At 46.0% G+C, this 18,007-nt stretch overlaps 1 protein-coding gene across 2 annotated transcripts in view; it reads right to left on the bottom strand.

Moving 5' to 3' along the window:
- Il17rd (interleukin 17 receptor D) overlaps nt 1–18,007 on the bottom strand; it is a 66,993-nt gene that overhangs the window by 26,301 nt on the left and 22,685 nt on the right. For both annotated transcript variants that reach the window (XM_052189948.1, XM_052189949.1), the window contains exon 2: nt 2,306–2,363. In XM_052189948.1, coding sequence (XP_052045908.1) covers nt 2,306–2,363 — 58 coding nt within the window. The remainder of the gene's footprint in view (nt 1–2,305; nt 2,364–18,007) is intronic.

The raw sequence follows: 18,007 nt of genomic DNA, 5'->3' as shown, positions 1-18,007 counted from the left end.
TTTTCATAACCCAGTCCCAACAAATTCTTATTTTAGAAAGATGATAATAAGACCATGACTACTATTTTACATAATGTTACATATTATGCTTAACGGATACATGTCTTATGACATTAGATGATCTCGTGTGTGTGTGTGTGTGTGTGTGTGTGTCTCTGTGTGTGTGTACATACATTAACATCAGCAACATCTATCTGTAGATTCACATGCCTATTAGAAGTACCTAGCCATTATTAGTACTCATAACGACTTTTTGCTGATATTGTTTTTTTTCTCTTTTTCTTTTTTTTTTTCTCCCTCTAGGGTCTCACTATGTGTGGCTATGGCTGTCCGGAAACTCAATCTGTAGACCAGACTGGCCTTGAATTCACAGTTTCACCTGCTTCTGGAGTACTAGGATTAAAGGTATGTACCACCACGCCTGACTTGGTTCTTAAATATTTTAAACAGAACTTGTAATCAGTTGACTGATCAATCAATAAGTCCTTTACAGAAGAGATAAGTGGGTTGTTTTTTTTAAAAAAACTATAAAACACTGAATACAGTATTTAAAACATGACCTATATCAATTACTAGCTGGTTAAAACTTTTTAATTGTAGTTACAAAAAAGAAAAAAAAAACTTTCTGACCAAATGACATTTTGCCCCCCCTCCAAATTAACTTAACTGCAAATATTTCAGAAGCAAAAGTGAACCATGAATTAAATTCTAATTAAATGATAAAGAATTAAGAAGAAAGTAATGACTAAAAGACAAGGAGCACATGGACAAAAAAAAAAATGTAATCCAACAAATCAGGACACTGTAGCACATGCTTATAAAACCAGAACTCAGGAAGACTGAGGCAGAAAGATCAAGAGTTAAGACCAGCCTAGACTACATGAGACCATCTCAAAAGCAAAAACAAAAAAGACAACCATAAGATATGTTTAAGTTCTGCAGGCATAGCTTCCCCCCCCCACACACACACACATGCACACAAATACATATTAAATTTCAGGCACAAATGTTTGTTTGCAGATGAGCTCTGGGTTCTACCACGAGATCCGCCAGGGCTAAGAGCACAGATTAGTAATCACTAACTCAGAGAGCAATCCTCTCCACATGGCTTTACTCAGCAGAATCAAGTATCACTAGCTTACAAACCTTTCATTACCATCATGGCATTTACCTAAAACATATACACACCACACTGCCTGCTCATCATGTGTAAGTCTTTCTGGGTAACATAAAATACTCAAGCTGCCATCTGTGGATGTGAATTTGAAACACGTAATCCTATCTTAATTTGTCAGACTGTATTCATGACCCCAATAACCCAAGATTGGTCAGAGGACAGACGACGATTACTCCACTGATCTTCGCTAAGAGATGAATGGGCCAACAAAAGGAGTCACGGTCCCTCTTATCAAGTTCACATATAAATCAGTTTTTATACGGTGAAAATACTCCATCTAACTTCCCACTGAGGAAGGACAAGAGCTGCTCAGAACAGACTGCAGATGTTTAATCAGAGGGAACGTCACCTTGTCCTTAGAAAACAATCCAATCAGGAAAGATCAGGGAAAAAAATGCTGCTTCTTGTATATACACACACTTGGACCAGCTTGTAACGCTGGCAGACAAGTGTTTTCTGATCATTCGCAGCGAGCCTGCCACAGGGGAGACAATCTAAGTGCTACCCCATTTCAGCCTCCAAGGGACGCTAAGAAAAGTTTAGTCACTCGTTACACTTCACACAGACAGACAGGAAACTGAGACCTACGTCAGAGATGGCTGACTAGAGACCCCTGGGCCACCCTGAAACACAGATCTGCTGGGCCCACTCTGTTTGCAAGGGGAGAAAAAAAAAAACTTAAATAAAGGCCAATATTGAAAAGTATTTTATGGAATGGGGTAGTTATTCCTAGAACTTCTGGCTATTCTTAGAAACCACATCTGGCCACTCCCAGTGGGAATTCCACACAACCACAATGAGCTGGAGTTAGGAAGCCAGTGCCCACTTCAGATCAGACAGACTGCCCAGTTTGCCGTAGCCTCCTTCCTTGCCTAGTGCGAACCACTGGCATCTGTGTTTGCTCTTAAAGATGAGGCTATGTCCTGAGTTGAAGACGCTTGACCCTGTTCAAGTTCTCAGACACTTCAGTAGTTTGAATGGAGTCTACAAAGCTTTAACTGTTGACAGACGCGAACAGGTTCAGAAAAGTCCTCAAACCCAGGATCTGCAATGTCCTCAGCAAAGTATAGGTGTGTGAGCTTTGGATTTCGGAAAGGGCCCCCCTCTGCGGTCAGGCTGGTTACTTACTGTCATATCTGAAGGTGATGTTGTGAAGCCCGCTGTTCCTGGTGGCTGGCCCCACTCCCTGTGGGAAGACAAGGGAACAAGACACAGAGTGAAGCCAACTTACTTTCCCAGCATAGACTCCCCACAGAATCTAAACACTCAAAGCATTGTAGAAGCCAGGGGTCAGGTCAGTACTGTAGGTCAGCTCCTCCTTGCACTGTCCCATGGCTCCGCCCACCCACCCACTCCAAACACACTCCGGTCCAAGGGAAGCTGACCCACTAGGGCTCTTGGGCATTCTTTGTCCTAAGACAACAGGAACAGACTGGTCTGTTTAGGGGTTAAATAATTCATTAGCAGTACAGTTAGGATAGAGACCAAGACTGCCAGATGGAGTCCTTCCAGCTGGATCCTCGGATTGGCTATTAAACTCGCCCACCAGACAGCCTCATCCGAAAGCTCTAGCAAGGCAAGACAGAGAGGCAATTCCTCAAGTCTACGGAAACCAGTTCTCATTCCAAGACTAGGGATGAATGTGGGAATAAGCCATTACTTTTAATGAGAAAATTCTTCATTGCCTCGCCTCCATACCTACGCTGGAAATACACGGGGTGGGTCATAAAAGAAAAAAGACGTTCAAAGGTCCAACTCTTAACTCTCAGTGATGTGGCCATTAGCCGCCTGTAGCCTTAATAGCAGGGTAACAACTCCAACAGACTTCCCATTCTAATTACAGCAGCCACAGAGGGAGCGCCAGATCCTCACAGTGACCCCACCTCTTCCTAACCCCAAAGCTGATCCTCAAGAGAAAGGGTTGCTCTTCTACTGACTCTGTTTAAATCTCGCTCTAATAATCTGCCAAAGTGCCATTCGGTATTAATTGGGGAATTCTCCAAAATATGCTAATTCTAAAGTGCTAAATGATGGGAAAATATTTTAACCACACAGCTAAAGTTTCCACTTAACAAGGAAGATGTTGGGGGAAAACCATATGCTGGCAGCCTGGCGTTTAATGGGCAATTGTTACACTGAGACACAATATGGAGAACACTTCTGAGAGGCGCAGGATTTCAGGCCACAGCCCCATCACTTCCATATGCTACAGCCATGTTCACGCTGCTTATCCCGAAGCCAGGCACGCCCACTGAAACCAAATCCCTGAGTTCAGATATACACAGGCCTTGGAAAAATCACAGCTGTGCGGGGAAAGAGCCAGGCAGGCACGGGAGACACACAGACACACCAAGAGTGGAATAAGAAAGCCAAAGTACCAAACGTAAACCGCCTAGGTGCCCCATGCATCCCCTGGGGCTCCCTTCTTGCGCCAGCCTCCTTTCCCCACCCTTTCTTCTTAGCATACTGTGAGACTCCAGGACTCATCTCAGGATATGAAAATTTGGACAGTGAAATATTAAGAGCATCCTCACTCCTTAGGCGATGGGTCTGTGCAAACAGAAGATGCCTGGCTTCCCGGAGGCAGAGACCCGAGTAACAGGCAGGAAGAGGACAATCCAATTCCCACAGCCTTCTAGGAATGTTCAAAACCGACAACCACACCTCACCCCTTACAGAGCCCCAGGATATAAGTAAACTCTGCTCCACCACGAGCCAGACAGGACTTTAGGTGCGACAGTATGCAATGAACCCCACCCTTTCCCAGGAAACTAACTGGATAGAGATAAATTGTAAACCCCTTGCCCACCGAGCACTCCCCATTTAGAGAAGAAAGCGCGTGTGGCTAATCTAAAGAGCCAGCAGCAGAGAAACCCGGGGTTCCTCCGCTAGGCAGAACCTGCATAAGGAAGACGAATGAAGGGCAGGGACAACACGTGCAGGACAGACACAGGGCCCGAGAGAGGAGGGGCTGGCAACTGGGCTATAACATTGATGAAAAGACCAGCATCCGGACAGAAAAACCAGTGCAGAGGCCACGATAAGTGTTGGCAGCTGAGAGCTGAGGGACTTGGCTCCCCTCTGCTGAGGAGTCGAGTATCTCAATGGGTTTGTTTGTTTGTTTGTTTGTTTGTTTTAAAAAATGTGCACAGCAGTTTCCTTTTGGGAGAGGGAAGAAGCCGATGGAACCACGTAGAAGTGTTTTTCAACAAGAAAAACCTTCCATTTAAGAGCAGGTGTCAGGCGCTCTAGTGGCCGTGTGCACAACTTGGGGAGACTTGGTTGGCTTGCCCCTTATCTTTTCTTTGCTCCCCCTCCATTTCAATGAGGCATGTTTTTTTAACAGCATTTAGCAGGCATTTGCAAAGGCTAATGAGCTGTGTATGTGCTGTGTGTGCTGTGTACACAGAACCTAAATGAATCCAGATAAGGTTTCTGAATTGTGGGGAGCAGCCCAAGGAGGCTTGGGGGAAACTGGCTTCAAGGACATTGAGACTTAGGTGTGGCACCCACCCTTCACCCACCATTGTTCCAATGTGTCCTGAGCCCTCAGGGCTGAGTGTCTAACTATCAATCAGACCCAGACCTGGACTTCAAGTGGCTTCTTCAGCATAAAGGTAAGGTACAAACATGTCCATCATCTGTCTTCCTTCGTCTCCAGAGTCTGAGTCCTTCACCTGCTCCCTCTATACCATGTGCCCTTTTTTTGTTTGTTTTTGTTTTTTTGTTTTTTTCAAGACAGGGTTTCTCTGTATAGCTCTGGCTGTTCTGGACCTCACTCTGTAGACCAGGCTGGCCTCAAACTCAGAAATCTGCCTGCCTCTGCCTCCCAAGTGCTGGAATTAAAGGCGTGCACCACTACCGCCTGGCTACCATGTGCCCTTAACTGCCTAACTCCCCAGCCAATCCCCACCCCAGCCAGGACCCCATAAACCATTGCACTCCTTTATCCCCAGAATTCCCTTCTCTTCCTGTTCCCCACAAACCCCTTCCCATCACCCAGGTCTTGCTCCCCATAGGCTGCCTGACTTATCTAGTCTGGTCCTTAACACATTATGGTCCTGACAGAGCCTGCCTGTCTATTCACTGGCCACTCATAGTCATTGCAGTCAATACAATTCCACGAATGTGGCACTTCTGCGAACACAAATGTGGTGGGGATTTTAATTCCACAGACAACTGGAGCCTGGAAACCCTGGACTAACCATGTATATCAATGAAGCTCAAAAACAGGGGACCTCCCTGGCTACCAGCTCTTGCCTGTACTTTAAAGACCTTTGACTGGCATTAATCCTTTAATGTTCTTGGAGTTTCTCGGCATGTGAGCAGTGGATCTTCCCTTACTTGCTTACTTACATCCAAACTGCTTTAGCTACTCCACAAAAGCCACCTTAGAAACACTGTGCCCAGGCTAGCCCACAAAACACTGTTGCTTCGTTTGTATTAAGACAGACAGAAATGAATAAACCTCTTAAGCATGTCCACATCCAAGCCCTAGAACCTGAGACTTATTTCACGCACAGTGGAAGGGACTGTGTGAATCAATGCTGAAATGGAGACAGTGTTCTGGGTCACCCGGGTGGGCCAATGTGAAGAGTCTTAGAAGACCCTGAAGGGTTGGTATCAGAAAACCGGAGATGTGACTGCGGGGGTGGGAGAGGGGCGTCACAAGGATGTTGGCTGACTGCTGGAGAATGATTCACATACTTGAGAATAGAAGAGGAAGCTCTTGAGCTAAAGACTGGGCAGCCTCTAGAGGTTGGGCCAGGCCAGGAATGGATTCTCCCCTGCAGCGTCAAGGAGCCAACTCTGACATCAGTGGCTTGAGACTCAGAATTCTGACCTCCAGAATGACAGGAATTTTGTGTTATCTTATGCCACGGAAGTTCAAGGTTATTTTTCAGAGCAACCATTGGATGAAGAGCTGAATGAAAAAAGAAGGAAGGAAGGATGGACAGACGGACATGACTGCTCTTAGGTATGGTGGAGGAGAAAGTTTATTATAGACGTGAAGGAGAGCACAGCTAGAGGTGAGGACATCTGGGACAGTCCAGAGTAAACATGACCCTGGGCCAGGCCATGTGAGGAGAGGGGAGCTGGGAGAGCAAAGGGCGGACAAAAGGCCAGGCAACCAAAATGGCTGGGAGGGCAACCCAGTCCGTAGGCCAGAGAGTTCAGGATAGGGTGCAGAGCATGTCAGCCATACCCTGCAGGCACTTAGGGATTCTGGGAGAAGCTGGTGACCAGGTCCACTTGGACAGGTTAAATTGGCACCTTAGTTGGATGCTTGTCCTGGGTTTGAGACCCAACACATGCATGTTCCAACCACAGTTTGAAAAGAACTGACTCTCAGTCAGAGTAACATGCACACATACTGCGTGCCAGGGCAGGCTGGTCTCCCTTTGAGTACCCACAGCTAATCATTGTCACCTGTCACCTGTCTTCAGTCAGACAGGAAACACTGATCCCTCAGAGCCGGGCCTTGGAATCCTGCCAAGAGATGGGTTTGCCTTTGTCACCGGAGCCTAAGTTTATCAGATGTCATTGCTCTCACGCTGCTGTGTGACCTCAGGAAGGCTGCTGAACTTCCCGGAGCTACAAGCACAAGAGCAAAGCCATTTGAAAGGAAGGACTAGTGTAGGACTCGAGGTGACAGACTCCAAGCGTTTGGCACTAGCCCAGGCCGACTTCAAACTCCACATGGTGCAGGATGACTTTGAACTAATCCTCTTACTCCTGAGTTCTGGAATTCTCAGGCCGGTGTCACGGCACCCAGCACCCAGTTAACTGGCACTAGGGATCAAACCCAGAGGGCTTCCCGCACATTAGGCAAGACTCTACCAACTGAGTTATACTGCAAGCACATGGAATGTATTGTAGTCCTGTCTCGGCCTCACCACTTGGCCTGCTTTCTTTTGGAAAGGGGTTGTGTCATACATAAAGCACGACTTGCCTTAAATCTGTTCTAAATGGCACTTAAACCATCCTGGGACACCACTGTCTTTGGATAGCTTTAAATCCTGCGACGACATTCTCTGGAATCTGGCCACAGCAGCATGATGTTGGGGAGGGATCCTACCCCACAGCCACCACTTTGTGTTCAAGCTTTTGCTACGGCTAGACCATGGTATAGGATTTTTGCATCTTGAAGTTTGTTCCTTTAGAGCAGTGAAGAATTACCTCCCTGCCCCCTCCGTCCCGCGCACAGGTCGGGCTCTCATGACTGCTTCCGCCCTGCTCACACTGTAGTACACCAACCACACCAGAGGAAATGTCACAGCAGAGCTTCATTCAGGTCCAGGGCCTGGCTTCCTAGCTCCCTTTGGAACAAATTTAAAAGCTACCGTTAGTGCAGCGAGTGGGGGCGGTTAATTAACTAGGAATGTTACACCCTGCAGCCTCAGGCATTGGCATTTATAGGTTTTGAATAACAGGCAACAAACAAGTACCTTTAATTCTCTGCTCATTAAATATCAAAATGGTGCAGCAGCTAAAAGCCCAGGACTGTTTCCTAGAGAAGAGTTTACAAAGCAGTTGACCAGTTCTGTAAGTAGTCCATAAAAATAAATAAATAAATAAATAAATAAATAATCATCATGGAACACCAACTGAGCTTTGTGTATGTATTTTTTGGCTTAGTCATGCATTTATTTATTTATACATTTATACATTTATTTTTATATATTTATTTATTTATAAAACATATCAAAGGCTGACTGTGTGCCACGCCCAGGAATGAGATAGGGTTTTTGTTTTGGGCTCTTTTTCTGGAAGGGTGGAAGGGTGAGAGCTGGAGCGGGCTAACTATAACTAACCTTGGTCTCTCTTTTCCACTCCAACCTGCGCATCTTCAGAATGGAGTTCCCACCATGAGTATCAGCAGAATATATATTCCTCGTGTACTGGTCAGTATATTCTGCCATCTGGTCCTGACCTGCTTGCCACCTCTATAACTCGGTTCTGGAGCCCAGCAAAAACCAACCAACCAACCAACCAAACAAACAAACAAACAAACAAAAGCCAGGCAAGCCTAGCAGCTGCTGAAAACTTGGCCAGCTCCTACTTTTTACTATCCACGGCATTATCTCCACCTTGAGTCTCCAGACTGACGGGAGCAAAGGACCGCAGAGAACTCAGTGAGGCCAGAAATGTACAAATGGATAACACCAACAGAGAGGAGGGGTGCAGAGAGTGGGTCATGTGACTGCACTGCTTCAAATGGCTTTATAAACAAAGGCAGATCCCATGCACTTCACTGCAAACCTGAGGGGGGGGGGGAGGAGTGAGGGAGTGAGGAGAGAGAGAGAGACAGAAAGAGAGAGAGAGAGTTATATAAGTTAGATAAGGAACAGCAGAGCCACCCCAGGTGATGTAAGCTAAGGAGAATTTGGTGAGTCCAAAACACAAGGAATATGAATCAGAAAGCCAGCCCACGCCTGGATCTGCTCAGGACGCATTCTCTCCACATTCCTGGGAGCTATTCTCTCACCCTATCCATAGATCCGACCAGTTTCAGAAACTGAAAGCTGCCAACAGTCTGGTTTGGGGGAGTAAGGTCTTGGATGGCCAGAGCACACGAACTCCGAGGGAGAGACGCAGGGTTCCCACTAGCAATTACTCCATCAGCCCCCAAAGACCTGGAGATCATAAGCTAATTAAAGAGATTTGCTTGGGGAGGGAGGAAATCACTAGTCCAAAGGTGGTCTGTGCACCAGACCAAGGCCGTAATCACTGTTCCTTTCTGCCATGCTGCTAATCAGAACACACGTGTTCCTCATTTCACGCTCCCAAAGGAAAGCTGCAGGGCCGATTACTGCGGAGCCCTTGCATGGAGCCACAGGCCGATTACTGCGTGTCCTCATCAGGCTCAAGTCCCCCACTATCCCTGCCCTGCACCCAGCCTTCCACCAACGCACTAAAGACAACCAGTGTCAGGACATCTGCACGAGCTGACTCTCACACACCTCAAATCTAAGGAACGGGAAGCCTCTACAGGATCTGTGTTTTAAAATTCCCTGCTTCACAATTTTTTTTTTTATTCCTTTGATGCTTGAACATATTTGTTCAGTTAAAGCCCAGAGATATAAACACATACATGAGCACATACTACGCGCGCTCACGTATGCGCACACACACACACACACGCTGGCTTTCTTCTGTGCTCGAAAACAGAATGGAAGCCCAGCATGATTAATGGTGCCTGTCTATAGTCTCACCACTTGGGAGACTGAGGACAGCCATGAATTCAAAGCCAGCCTAAGACAAATAGTGAGTCCCAAGTTAGTCAGAGCTACAAAGGAATCGCTTAGCTCAGTGAAACAGGGTGATGATGATGATGATGATGATGATGATAGGCTGGAGAGATGGCTCAGCAGTTAGGAGCACTAGTCAGTGCTCTTCTGAAGGTCCTGAGTTCAAATCCCAGCAACCACATGGCGGCTCACAACCATCTGTAATGAGATCTGATGCCCTCTTCTAGTGTGTCTGAAGACAGCTAAATAATATGGTAGGGGAGTGGTGGTGCACACTTTTTATCCCAGCACTTGGGAGGCAGAGGCAGGTGAATTTCTGAGTTCGAGGCCAGCCTGGTCTACAGAGTGAGTTCCAGGACAGCCAGGGCTACACAGAGAAACCCTATCTCCTCCTTCTCCTCTTCCTCCTCCTCCTCATCATCATCATCATGTAAAGGGATGGAAAGATAGCTCAATGGTTCAAAGCATTTGCTCCAAGGACTCCAACACCCTCTTCTGGCATCTATGGGCACCTGTACTCACTCACATGCGCATAAAAACACAGAGCGGTATACATGTTTTGTTTTGTTTTTAAGCCAGAACAATGCCCCACTGCCTCCTTGGTTTACAAAGCCCTTGGAAGCCCTTTCCTCCAGGCTAACTGTGCTAAGGATTTCAGCTGTGTGTCCTGTGGCTGATAGAAACACACAGATCGTTGCATTTTTTTCCCATCTAGTTATGAAAACGTCAAAGGCGGGCTATAAAACATGCCTCTGGGACTGAGGGGCCGGACTTTTTCCTGTGCTTTACCCCAATCCCCCAACTGAAATGAGAACCTCATGTCAGACAGCCGGCATCTTCAAGGTTAAAAAAAAAAAAAGGCAGGTTATCCGCAGCTAGGGTATCCTACATAGCCAGCTCTCAGACAGAGATTAACCAGTTTCTGTAAACACTGAGTACAGAGAAGGAACAAACACCCAGCCCCTGAGATACCCACCCAGCAGTCGGCTACTGGCTCACTCTCACTTAGCTGTGAAGGGAACAAAGACTTCTCTTCGGAAGCTCAAGGAAGTCTCTTCCGAGAGAGCAAAACAGTGATTAGACTCCGGTGGAAAACCTTAAGCTATAAACATGATTGTTATGCTTAGGCTGAGAGGAAGTATTCAGCTCAAAACCTAACTACTAATAAAAGCCTGGGGACCACACAGGGAGCAGCGAGCCTCCTGCACCCACTTCAAACACAGTTTCTGAAGGCAGGAGGGGTCTCTGGCTCTGTGTCACATCTGGAATTCAGCTTCTACAGCACAAATGCCTAAGAAATGGGAGACTGTGACGTTGCCATGGGAACTTTGCCTCCTCCCTCTGTACAGGTCCTCTCACATACTGCCTCCAAAGTTGGTCTCTGATTTGGAAGGATGGATGTCCACTCTCTTAGATTTTGGTGCTAACTGGAAACATCATGAGCTAAGATGATTAAGTCTGTCCGCAGGATGGTCCTGTACTGGAAAACCTTAAAATGGGTGGGACACAGGCTAGCACTACACTCCTTTTCTATGGCTTTCTCCAGCCCCACCTCATTCATTTAGGAAAGAGACAAGCTTAAAGCTCTTTCTTATTCTCAACCTACAAAAATCCAAGACTGCACTCAGACTGCCTGCCTCTGAGCCCAGCAGAAGACCTTAGCTAAGACCTTAGCTAGATGCCCTCATCAGGTCCCTGCAGAGTGACATTTCTGGTGTAGTTAAGGGGAAGGGATTCTAGAACACCTGTGGAGAAGCCTATAACATTTCAATCTCCCACAGAACCCTTAACAATTTCAGTGTGTTCTAAGTACTCCTTTACACACGAAGAATCCTGAGACCATACTTGAAACCAGGCATTGCCTGGGTGTGCCTGTTATGATTATAAAAAGATAAAGTGGCATTAATATATGTTCTATGGGGGCGTGGTGAGGTGTGGGGGAAGGGGATGTCTCGGTGGGCTCAAGCCAAGACATCCCTTCCCCCTGAGGACCAGCCACACAACCGTATATAATAGAATAGAGTATATTGTGGGCATATGGAGGGGAGTTAAGAGGGTAGTAGAGGCAGAGAAAGAGAGAAGGAGATTGTAGAGAAGTAGAGGCTGGCCATGCCCATGTGAAGAGAGTGCTGAAGGGAGAAGAGCCCAAGAGGGCAAGAGAGAAGCAAGCAGGAAACAGGAATAAGAGAATGAGAGAGGAGGGGCAAGCAGCCCCTCTTACAGTGGGCCTGACTCCCTGGCTGTTGCCAGGTAACTGTGGGGTGGAGCTTAGACAGAATCCTAACAAGGTCCACTCCTAGAATACAAACTTCTAACTGTTCCCTCCAGATGTGTTTCCTAAATCCCACGGGCACCTACTGGTCTCAACTGGATGGCCAGTAGTGCTCCACTCACTCATCCTGCTAGTGCTCCCTTCACTTCTCATCCTGCCAGAGCTCCCTTCACTCCTCATCCTGTCAGTGCTCCCTTTACTCCTCAACTGGCTGGAAGTCCACCTTCTTGGGCTCTCTGCTGGCTCAAAACTTCATCTCTAAGAAAATGAAGCATCCCCTCTCCCCGCCAGTTCTGACTATAATTCCCCACCTAGAGTGATCCTTTTCCATATCAGTCTGCCTCTGCAAGATCTGCCCTTTCCCGGTCCATTTGCTGCAGAAGGGGGGAAGAAATCGGCCAGCTAAGAACTAAAGCAAGGCAGTCTGGATAGGTAGGTACAAGTCTCGGTCCTCCTGGTTCTCCCCCCATTCTCAGGGGTGACACTAAAAACCTGGCCTCCAGATGGAACCGTTTGCATCTAATCTCTTAGATACCACTTCCCTAAAATGTGCCCCTGAGAATCTGTGTCAGAGAGTGGAGGAGTCAGCCCACAGGCCCCCTCCCATTCCTCAGAAAACCAGGAAGTCAGCATCTCAGGCTCCAGGTGTTAACACTTAAGCATCCTGCCCAGCCCCCTCCAGCTGGAGGCTGGCCGCCTGGGAGCCGGACACAGCAATTAGGCCCTTCCCCGGCGGGGCGCCTTTGTCCCCTCACTAACATCATTAGCGTCTGACTTCCTGTGTACAACAGGGCCTGGGGGGGGCGGGGCAAACGCCGGCTGACCTGGGCAGGGCATTAGACTTCCTTTGTCAAAGACCCTCAAATGTTAACAAGCATGTGAACAAGGCTCTCCTCCCAGAGCCCTCCCCTCGGCTTCTGCCCCAGTCATTCTGGGCAGTTCTTGACAGTTGCTCTCCAGCGGTGGGAATCGACCTCACTTGGGAGAAATATGAAGTCTCAAAGCTGACAGAGTAAGCCAGCAGCCCCCAACAGGTCGTCAGATCTTAGTTCCTTTAAAGTCTTTCTGCTGGAAACAAGGGTTTGCCTGGTTCCCACAGATTCCAAGGGCTGAGCAAAGGCAGTACTCAGGCAACCCAGAACCGGGCTAAACAGCAAGCACAAGAACCAACCATTCACACGTGCTGGAGAATGAAATGCAAGGTATCAAGATGCAAGGCCTAAGAGCGTTTGTGTAATAGCTCTGGGCTTTAAGAAATCTATGCCTGAGCTGGGCAATGGTGGTGCACGCCTGTAATCCCACCACTCTGGGAGGCAGAGGCAGGCGGATTTCTAAGTTCAAGGCCAGCCTCATCTACAGAGTGAGTTCCAGGACAGCCAGAGCTATACAGAGAGACCCTGTCTCTAAAAAAAAAAAAAAACAGAGAGAGAGAGAGAGAGAACTATGCCTGATCTCAAAAGAGAGCATAGTAGGTACCGAGACCTGTGAGGCTTGTGACGTCATGCAAGCGACAACTAAGACAATGTATAAGCCTGTTGCCAAGGCAACAGCTGCTGTTTACCCAGAATTCCACAGCCTACCTTTACCTGTAATTACGTCACCACCGGTATATAATCAGGCAGCGCTTCTCTCCCATCCTCTTTTTCTCTTTTTTCTTTTCTCTTTCTCTCTTTACTTCCTGCCCGCTACCCCTTCCCCATCTTAAATAAAGTACCACGTGGAACTGTTTGGCCTGGTGTATCTCATTGCGGCCCACGTCTCCACTGCATCCCCGCGGCCCAGGCGGCATGCATGCGCACGAGCAAGCACAGCGAGCAGACAGGACATTTTGCGCAGAAACCAACAAGCATGGGAAAACAAAAACAAAAAAAACTAAAAAATCCAGGCAGTGGTGGCTCACGCCTTTAATCCCAGCACTTTGGGAGACAAAGGCAGGCAGATTTCTGAGTTCGAGGCCAGCCTGGTCTACAGAGTGAGTTCCAGGGCAGTTGGGGCTATACAGAGAAACCCTGTCTCAAAAAACCAAGAGAGAGAGAGAAAGCATGGCATGCTAAACTCTGGAATCCTGCTATCTTTCCATCATTAAAATCCTCTAACAGAATTTCAGCTTTTTACACGGAGATGGATGTCTAAAAATTTGATAAAAAGGTGTGGCGTGCGACTCCAGCCCGTCCTAACAGCTCAACACCAACCATGTCAACTAAATGAAACTGTGACTCCACTTCATTAGCAACAACAGAATGAGACGGAAGTGCAGGTCATTAGAGGTATAAAGTCAGTTTTAAGTAGGACTCTTGATTAAGGCAGCTGTTAAGACTTTTATAAGCAGCGTTTGTTTCAACCCAGTAATTGAAGACTTTGTCCAAGGTGCCAGGAATTGCTAAGTGTACAAAGTAACATCATCAAAGGCAACAACTATTTATATTGTTTCATTGGATAAGCTCCTGAGGGGCGGGGATGGGGGGGGGGGCCTCTACAGTTTTTCAATTGCAGGTGCCAAGTCATGTCTAAGTCAGCTCAGTTTCAGTGAAATTGAGTTTAAAAATAAACTACAATGTAGCTTATTCCTTTTTAAATCTTTCAGTCCTAGATATGGAAGAAAATATCCAGAGATGAAGAAAACAGCTGATTTTCTCAATCCTGCTAAACTGCCTTTACAGAGCATGGCTTTTGTGGTTGACACATAAACTGGGCTAGGTTTTAGATATAATTTTAAATATTTGCCTAAGTGTCACTATGAGGGATAGCCTGGAACTCCATGCTCTACAAATGCTGGCCCTTATGGGAGTGGTGGCTGAGATACAATGTTAAAACCAAGATGCTGGTGCGTAGCCAAGAGTGCCGCCACCACCCGGGTCCAAGTGCCTCGCAACTTTATTTCAATCCATCCCGAAAATTTCAAAGGGTAAATGAGCTTATCACTGGTTCTGATTTTTACTTTTGTCAACTGACTTTTAGATGGTAAGTGATTGGAAGGATAAATTCAAACACTAATGAGCCCCCAACTTTAAGCCTCCTTAGGCTCTTGGACGGAGGCCAGAACTCTGCCCCAAAACTACAAGCAATAAATCTAGAAAAATTCCCTTCATAAGTTCCCAGTGATACCACATGGAATTTCCATTAAATCACACACATGCAAACACACACACACACACAATGACACACCAATTAAATCACTGTAGATACCTCAGCCAGGAAATAACTGTGTTTGCCAAGCAACTAGATTTGATTTTCCTAAATAACCAATGAGTCCTTCTGAGAAGGTTTTTCAAAAAAGAGAAAGAAAAGGTATGAAAATCAAGGTTTGACCACCTGGATGCTTTTCAGTTTAGATAAATGTTCTGGGTAGAGGAAGCAAAGTCATTCCCAGGCATAAAGCTTTCCCTGCAAGTCTTCTAAAAAGTATCCAGCAGAGATTACCACAGAGAGCAAAGGTCAACTGCAGAACAAATTTCCCAGGCAGACAAGGCAGAAGGAACTGCAGGTAGGAGCATATTTTTCCCCTGATGAAATGGTCCCAGTATATTCTTCTACAGGGCAATGCCTGGGAAACCACACACACACACACACACACACACACACAGAGAGAGAGAGAGAGAGAGAGAGAGAGAGAGAGCACCCTTTTGCTTATGCATGCATCTGTCTCCTTCAATACAGACTTCCCACTGAAAATGTTTACAAAAATCAAAGCACACAACAGAAATAGATCAGAAGCCTGTGACATTTTGGTCCTAAAGTAGGGGCTTGCCAAAAAGGATTAAAAGCAGTGTTAAACTCTTTTTCAAAAAATAAATCTTTTTTTTTTTCAGTCAAAGTTTCCAGCTAAAGTTATTTCAAAAGAAAGAATGGGAGCTGGGTCAAGGTGAGGCCATGTCAGATGAGCAGCCCTGCTCTCCAAACACAAAGCCAGTGCCTTCCAAGGGATCCTCCTCCTCCTCCTCCTCAAGACTTCAATTAGAGAAGCAACAAAAAGAACCTTAAAAGGTGAGAGTTATTAGCACTACTGGACCAAATTCTTTTTTTTTTTTCTGACCTCCAATTGATCCAGCACCATTTGTTGAACCAAATTCTTTTTAAGTCCCAGTCTGCTCTAACCATTCACCAATACTTCCTAGGAAAAGAAGGCATCATTACTAAGAAGTGGCAAAGCCAACCACTTTCCTGATCTAAAGAAACACTGTATCCACAGAAAATACAGACAGACAAACTAACAGTGCTGCACTGCACAGGCACAGCTGATGCCTGGCAGGCCTTCTTCTGGTGTGGTGTCCTGAGCATGCTCTGAAGTATAACCAAATTACTATAATTTATCCTATATGTTTCTTTAAAATTACATAAATTTAAGGGATTTTATGATTAGGTGACTGGTCTCATGTGAATAACAGAACTGTGTAAAATTAAAAGGGAAACTGTCAAATCCAGGAAGGGGGGCTGACAATGTCTCTCTTCCGTCAGAGTAATCACATTATGGCTTCTGGAAACCTAACACTGCCACTCCTCCCAGAGGGTCAGGGGAGGCAAGAGAAAAACATCACGGTGGGTTAATTCTACAGAGCAAGCTGGGGACAGAAAACAATCACTCCATTTTGTGATTAGAGTCAAGACATGTAGCCTGGGCAGGGACGGATAGAATGCCCGGCACTTCCAACATTTATCCAGTGTAAATTCAGTGAAGGCAGCTCAATCTTACAAAAGCCTCAGCAAAGCTACCAGCATCCATCAGAAGGTCGTTTCAAGTGAAAGTAAGTATCACTGCAACTCGTGCCCCTGAGATTTACAATTAACTCACTTTGGAAAACAAAGCAACAACTCCTTGATGTTGCACTTTCTAGAATGAATGCAGTAAGTTATAGTGTGGGGCACGGGTACATAGACAAGAGGTGGTACCTTGTGGCTTTTATCACTTCTTTGGAGACCAGGTCTCTCAATGAATACAGCACCCACTTGTTGGCCATACTGGCTGGTTAATGAGCTCTGGGAATCCATGTCCCACACCCACAAGAGTACAAACACTGGAACCCAGACAGATTTTCTTTCTTTTCTTTTTTTTTTTTTTTTTTTTTTTGTTTGTTTTGGGGTTTTTTGGTTTTGTTTTTGTTTTTTCAAGACAGGGTTTCTCTGTGTAGCCCTGGCTGTCCTGGAACTCACTCTGTAGAGCAGGCTGACCTCGAACTCAGAAACCTCTGCCTCCCAAGTGCTGGGATTACAGGTGCGCCACCTGCATCCAGCTTCCAGGCAGATTTTCTATATGGGTGATGGTCTTCACGCCATCACACTTGTACGGTAGGTACTGTCCCATCGACTGAGTCATCTCCCTGGGGCTTTTTTTTTTAAAGGTTATTGGAAATTTTTCATACAAAAATAAAGCAACTATAAGAATGAAGCCAATGTAGTAATAATATTATTAAAATAATATATTAAATGTATTAAGTGTAGTATTAGAGGCAGGAAGTTGTGCCACAAAACCTTACTGGACAGATGAGCCAATGCATAAGAGGTATTAAAATAGGAGGCCCAAAACAGAAATTGAGGATACTGGGACTACCCACAGAGCATAAAAAGAAGAAAACAGAATTAAAACAAACAACACTGAATGCATTGTAGATAAAATGGTGTTTTAATGACCTTTGTGATATAAAAGCTGATCAAATAACTACACTGATAAACCATTTAAAATAGTTTTTTTAAATCTCTCAGCTTTTTTTTTTTTTATTTGTTTTTTTTCCGAGACAGGGTTTCTCTGTGTAGCCCTGGCTGTCCTGGAACTCACTCTGTAGACCAGGCTGGCCTCGAACTCAGAAATCCGCCTGCCTGGGGTTGAAGAGATGGCTCAGTGGTTAAGAGCACTAACTGCTCTTCCAAAGGTCCTGAGTTCAAATCCCAGCAACCACATGGTGGCTCACAACCATTCGTAATGAAATCTGACGCCCTCTTCTGGTGTGTATGAAGACAGCTACAGTGTACTTAGATGTAACAATAAATAAATCTTAAAAAATAAAAAAAGAAAGAAAAAGAAATCCGCCCACCTCTGCCTCCCAGAGTGCTGCAATCACAGGCGTGCTCCGCCACCACCCGGCTCTCTCTCAGCTTCTTAAGTACTGTTTTTGTTTATCATTTCCATACATGGTTTCACAATGTAGTCCTGGCTGGCCTGTAACTCAGAGACCTGCCTGCCTCTGCCTCTCAAGCACCGAATTAATGAATTTAAAGGCATGTATGGTGATACCCAGCTCCTTAAAACATCTTCACCTCTGAGAGCTGAGATATATAGCATCAAAGAAAGCACAATCTGCTTTCTGATTATTC

This window comes from Apodemus sylvaticus, chromosome 8 (genome assembly GCF_947179515.1).
Source record: "Apodemus sylvaticus chromosome 8, mApoSyl1.1, whole genome shotgun sequence".
NCBI classification, from domain to species: domain Eukaryota; kingdom Metazoa; phylum Chordata; class Mammalia; order Rodentia; family Muridae; genus Apodemus; species Apodemus sylvaticus.
The sequence above is the reverse complement of the archived record's forward strand: the minus strand, read 5'-3'. Positions and strand labels throughout refer to the sequence as shown.